Source organism: Juglans microcarpa x Juglans regia, chromosome 8D, assembly GCF_004785595.1.
Source record: "Juglans microcarpa x Juglans regia isolate MS1-56 chromosome 8D, Jm3101_v1.0, whole genome shotgun sequence".
NCBI classification, from domain to species: Eukaryota; Viridiplantae; Streptophyta; class Magnoliopsida; order Fagales; family Juglandaceae; genus Juglans; species Juglans microcarpa x Juglans regia.
In genome coordinates, this window is record NC_054608.1 from 5047738 (window position 1) to 5053243 (window position 5506).

The 5506-nt window shown below is 33.9% G+C and overlaps 1 protein-coding gene across 1 annotated transcript; it reads right to left on the reverse strand.

The window, feature by feature from the left end:
• Positions 1-848: 848 nt before the first annotated feature.
• Positions 849-2437, reverse strand: LOC121243400 (homeobox-leucine zipper protein HAT22-like). Its single transcript, XM_041141519.1, has 3 exons — positions 1638-2437; positions 1419-1498; positions 849-1314 (listed from the first exon to the last, which is right to left on the reverse strand). The coding sequence occupies exons 1-3, from the start codon at positions 2112-2114 to the stop codon at positions 1023-1025; spliced, it is 849 nt and encodes a 282-aa protein (XP_040997453.1). The 5' UTR covers positions 2115-2437; the 3' UTR covers positions 849-1022.
• Positions 2438-5506: the final 3069 nt, after the last annotated feature.

Genomic DNA, 5506 nt, shown 5'->3' on the forward strand with positions numbered 1-5506 from the left:
TTGTTTTGAGATTTGAAAAAGTAGAATTGTTTATTTATATATTTTGTATAGGAATTTAGAAAAGCTGTAACGATAAGGTGAGATAAAATGAGATAAGTCCAAAATGTCTCTCAATCCAAATGGCCTCTTAATATTAGTTCCACAGACGTTAGCTTGTTGCTTTTATGATTTATCTTTGACTAAAAAAAGCCTTGCCCATCATTATTCGAAAAATATGTACATATATAGAGGCTTACTTGGTCACGGGCGATCTAAGACTCACTTTTATTTTCTTTTTCGTCCCATTTTTCTTCAAAATTAAGTGCAACGACTCAAATTATCCTTGATCTAATCGAACTTATTTAGGATAAGGACCATTTAACCACTCAAAATCTTTTTGGGGGTAATTAAGGAACTATTTCCTTACTTGAATATATGATAATATAGTACTACTTCCTCAGCAAACTAAGTTCTGCTCAAAATTAAAAAGGATGCATATATGGGTAGATAGACATTGATAGCAAAGGATACTTTCTGAACCTTACTGATTTCATGACGCATACAGTTTCAACTTTGCATGAAAGACTGGAGAATATATATATACATAAGAGCTGCTGCATGTTCAACATAGAACATCAGAAATATATATAGGCATAGCTTTGAATATCAAATCCTTGCTGTGCACAAATTTTAACCTTAGATAACAAAATATTACTAATTATGAATACATCGCCATGATGATCAGTGACTGAATTTGCAAATTTGCAAGCAATTAACAAAAAAAAAAAAAAAAAAAAAATTGCTACATAGTATGTCTTTTTAAATAATTACAAACTGGTAATCCAAAAGATCAGACAGATCAGAGAGAATTAAAGTGCTAATTAACTTAATTCATTCATTTTTATACTGTATATTGAACTAATCTGTACAAATTAATTAAGCTAATTTATTATTCGTACATATTATATATTATATGACACAGAAAGTCCTGAAGAAATCGGAGTCGTTCTGGCCTTTAAGGATATGCCTAGCTAGCTAGCTAGCTAGCAAGCTGCCGATGGATGGGTGAAGGGATTGTAGATTAAGTGAGGCTTTGGCGCCCCAATTGAGAAAGGATTTGTAGAAGAGCCATCACCAGCAGAAGAAACCCTCTCGCAGGATGGGCACAGAGTAAGAGTGGCTGCAGGAAGCTGCATATAAAAAGGCGCGGCTATAGCACTTTTCAATGATTTCAGCTCTTGGAGCTCTTTCTGTAGCCTCTTGTTCTCGTCTGTTAGTGTCTCACAGCGTTTCTTCAGTAATTCACAATCTACTTCTGTTTGCTTCAGCTTAGTCCTGTATATATAAATATATTTGGAGATCAAGGTAGGAAAAAGGAATCAAAACTCTTTCATTCATGCAAACATGCATAAAATTAAACAAAGGTTGGTCAATAGAACCTGGCTCTCCTGTTCTGGAACCACACTTCTACTTGTCTCGGCCGTAGATTCAGCTGCTGAGCCAAGTCTTTCTTTTGCTTCTAATAATTCCAATAATAAAAAAAGAGAAAGGATAATAATATTCAGCACACAATTCATGAGCGGGAATACAAGGAATCATGATGTTTCTCATGCGGAGATAATATTAGGGATTATAAAGATAAAAGAAAGATGGCATACAGGGTTGAGGGTAGCGTGTTCTTTAAAGCTGTCTTCCAAAACAGCCGATTGCTCTTTGGTGAGTCTGAGTTTCTTCCTTGGACTAGCCTCTTCATCCTCATCGCTTACCCTTGAAGACACTCTTTCTACCTCAACCTCTTCACCCCCAGATTCTCTCTCCTTCTTGATGCTGGATGAGTTAGAAAACGATGATACTCCGCTGACAGAAGATGCCTGCTTTTGCAAATCCACTGATTCACCGCACACTTTTCCTGCGTCCATCTTTGTATCAGGCAATTGGCCGTACGTGGTTGTTTCGAGTACCTCAGATGGACCTAGCGTAAGAGAAGGGAACAGGTTGTCGTACTTTAAGGAGAACTTCTCCTTCTTCCCCTTCTTCTTATCTTGATGATCAGGCTGCAAGTGGTTTTCTGTTTTTTCGTGGCTGCCTAGAGCAAGAGCAAGGCCTGTGTTACGAACATCCTCGAGATCACCCATTGTATCAAACCTATTAATTATTCTTGTTGAAGTAGAGCACCGACTATATATCGAAAAGGTTATATATATGGAGGGCAAGGTGATCTTCTTGATCCAAAAATAATGGACGAATGTGTGAAAAATGGTATTCTTGTGGGAAGGGCGGCGTGGGGACTCGGTATTAATCAGCAAGGAAAGAAAAGAAATGAGTAGAGAGACGAATCGGGGTCTGTGGAATTATAATTTCCCATCTCCCTTTGTCGTCATAGGTTGACCATTACAAATTAGAAACCTCTCTCTCTCTCTCTCTCTCTCTCTCTCTCTCTCTCTCTCTTCAAGCATGCAATGTATGGATCAGTATGGAGTCACCCCCAAATAAAAAGAGTATACAATGTATGGAGTTACATAAACAAGGTATACGTGGAACCACGCATATATGGAAAGTTGATGTACCTTAATAAAAAGAGATTTTATATATATATATATATATATTTAGGCTCTTTTACCTTTTCTTCGGCATTAGTCTTCATAATATTTTAACTTTCCAATGTCCAAATAATTTTACAGTTCGTTGAAAAATAGACATAATATATGAATCTCGGTGTTATTCATGCTGTCGATCGACATGCAACATTTATTATTAATTGTTTGTGTTCACAATTCTTCTCAACTCATCTTATCTCATCTCATTTAATCATTATAATTTTCTAAATTCTCACACAAAATAAAATAAACAATTCAACTTTTTCAAATCCTAAAATAAAAATAATATTAAAAAAAATATTTAAACAATATTTTATTTAACTTTTAACTTTAATCTCAACTCATCTCATCCCATCTGCAAAAACAAATGAGACACTTTGATCTATTAATTGTGTCTATCTCTTTAGTATTTAGGTTAAAAAACTTATAGAAATCTCAATCTCATACATAAACTACTGAGAGTGAATATCTTCTAATCAGGTACATATAGATTGCTTGGAAGTGAACAATTTCCCAGATCTTGTCCAGGGATACGGGTTATTTAAGCTACACGATTATATTGTACATGCAAGGTCATGACTAGAGAAAATAGTAAACAGTGAATACAATGAAATTACATGACTGTCGTGAGTTTATACTGCAAAAAATTCAATGCATGGAGACAACACTCATGAGGGCCAGATGCTAACACATGATCAGATGTGTGCCACAATGTTCACCTAGTTGCAGACCACCCGAAATGTTCCCCCACTACATGCCTCGCTCATCAATCACTTCACACATGCAATTAGATATAGAGTACTAGCTAGTACTCCGGCAGGCTTGGCTCTAACGGCAAGTTAGTTTTGGCATCATCAATTAATTGATATATAATTGCTTTGATTTATTTGACTTGATTATCTCTAGGGGTATATGGAGATAGTGATCATGACATGGCCGATAAGATAACTCACGGACGCAGCACTCATGATATCTCAACAAATTTGTTAAAAATTTAAATCATGGGAAGATGTAAATTTAACTATTTAAATTAACTTAATTCAATAACATGATCACGTACCGATAACTTGAGCATAATAGAGTTATTCTATTTTTAAGTCAATGCGTAGAACACGTCGTCCTCATCATTTAAATTATAAGATTTAAATTTAAAGATTTATCTTCTAAATCAAATTATATCACATAAACAGTGTGATGTAGATGGCTTAGAATAATAGTAATCATAGATAAGAAATTCTACATGAAAGCCTTACACCACACACATCTACCTAATTATCATGTGATTTGTCATTTTTCTTTCTATCTTAATGCTTAAATATGTGTGTATTTAAATAAAATGATAAAAATGACAAATTAATCACATGTTAGTTAGATTGTGGCCGGTTTGGTGTAAGGTTTTCTTATCTGTAGATATACGCAGGTAACCACTTAATTTGGTTAATGTGGAGAAGAGGATATATATGTTCCTTACTTGGAATTTAATTACTAATTAGAAATGATCGATCATAAGGCAGCAGAAAATTCAAACTCAGATTCAAATGCATGCATGCAACACGTTGATCTTCCATGGGATATATATGATCACCAACATCCTTTGAATTCCAATCTCAACAGATTATTTTACTGTGTTAGATATATATATATATATATATATATATATATATATATATATATATTGTAATTGATCAAAGCATGTAACTTTCCGATAGATATGATCATATTGTAACTGAATCATTTATAACAATATTAGAACGTGCAATATTAATTAATGATCATGTTTTGGTATCGAAGAAAACCTAAACACTAATTTACACCAATTTTCATCAACTATTAAATACTGTATAAATAAAAGTACGTAGTGTGGTCCTATCTCATTATCCTGCATGTTGTAAATGGCAATGAGTTAATAATGGGTATCCATCGTTCGATTAACCATGCCATGCCATGCCATGAGGCCATTCTTGCTGTTGGTTCCTTTAATTAATCAAGCTGGAACTATCCTCAAATCCTGCCTGTACTTTTTGGATTAATAAAAGATGAATTTATTCTTAGTTTTCTGAATTATCCACCCTTACAAAACAATTTTCTCCAGTACTGTTGTTGTTTGTTGTTTGTCCAGCCATTCCTGATGATGATTTGATTTGCCTTAACCATTGCATGCTTTTTATCCCTTCGTTACTTCATTTTCCTTAATTTGCCACACCAAATTCTCATCTCTTTTGATGGTTTTCATCCACCCACAACAATATTGCCAGCTTCATGTCCTCAAAATTACATCAACCGACCCTACAAACGAACAAGCAAACCGAAGTACTCTATGGTCCTCTTTGCGTTACAAGAAAAAAGAAGTATTTGTGACAGATTATTTATGACAAAATATACTTACTTTGATAGAAAATAATCATTTTTGTTGAAAATATATAACTTATCAAAGATATATACCAAACATTTTTCTTGACCCATTCTTTCATGGTTTATGTTTTGCATACTGAGTACATATATATAAACCCGATCATTTGACATAAAATAATCAGACTACAATATTTAAGTATATTTTATGTCATGATTGCATCACTACACATGTTACGGCCAATTCAATGCCTGATATGTTTTGTTTTAAATTAGTAGAATTGAACCATTCCCAACCGAATTGTTATTACAATTAAGTAGTATTAATTGTAATTTTGCCATGCACATTAATTATAAAGCTGCAATTAGATAAAGCATCCCTTTCGTTTGAAATTAGTTGATGGGAAATGATTGTGATACGGTACGGGTGATCCACCGTCGAATCGACAACTTGCATGTGAGTCGTAATTAATAAGAATTTCGCATCAATCAGACATCTAACTGTCGAGAAATGAAGCACGGATCATTACCTTTGATTAATTTGTTTTAAATGTTAATTGCATGATATCGTGTTCTAAGAA

Excerpts from the sequence above, each read along its gene's own strand:
- LOC121243400 (XM_041141519.1), bottom strand. The coding sequence starts at position 2,114 with ATGGGTGATCTCGAGGATGTTCGTAACACAGGCCTTGCTCTTGCTCTA. Across the intron at positions 1,499-1,637 it reads AACACGCTACCCTCAACCCT|AAGCAAAAGAAAGACTTGGC; the intron begins GTATGCCATCTT and ends TGGAATTATTAG. Across the intron at positions 1,315-1,418 it reads TTCCAGAACAGGAGAGCCAG|GACTAAGCTGAAGCAAACAG; the intron begins GTTCTATTGACC and ends TTATATATACAG.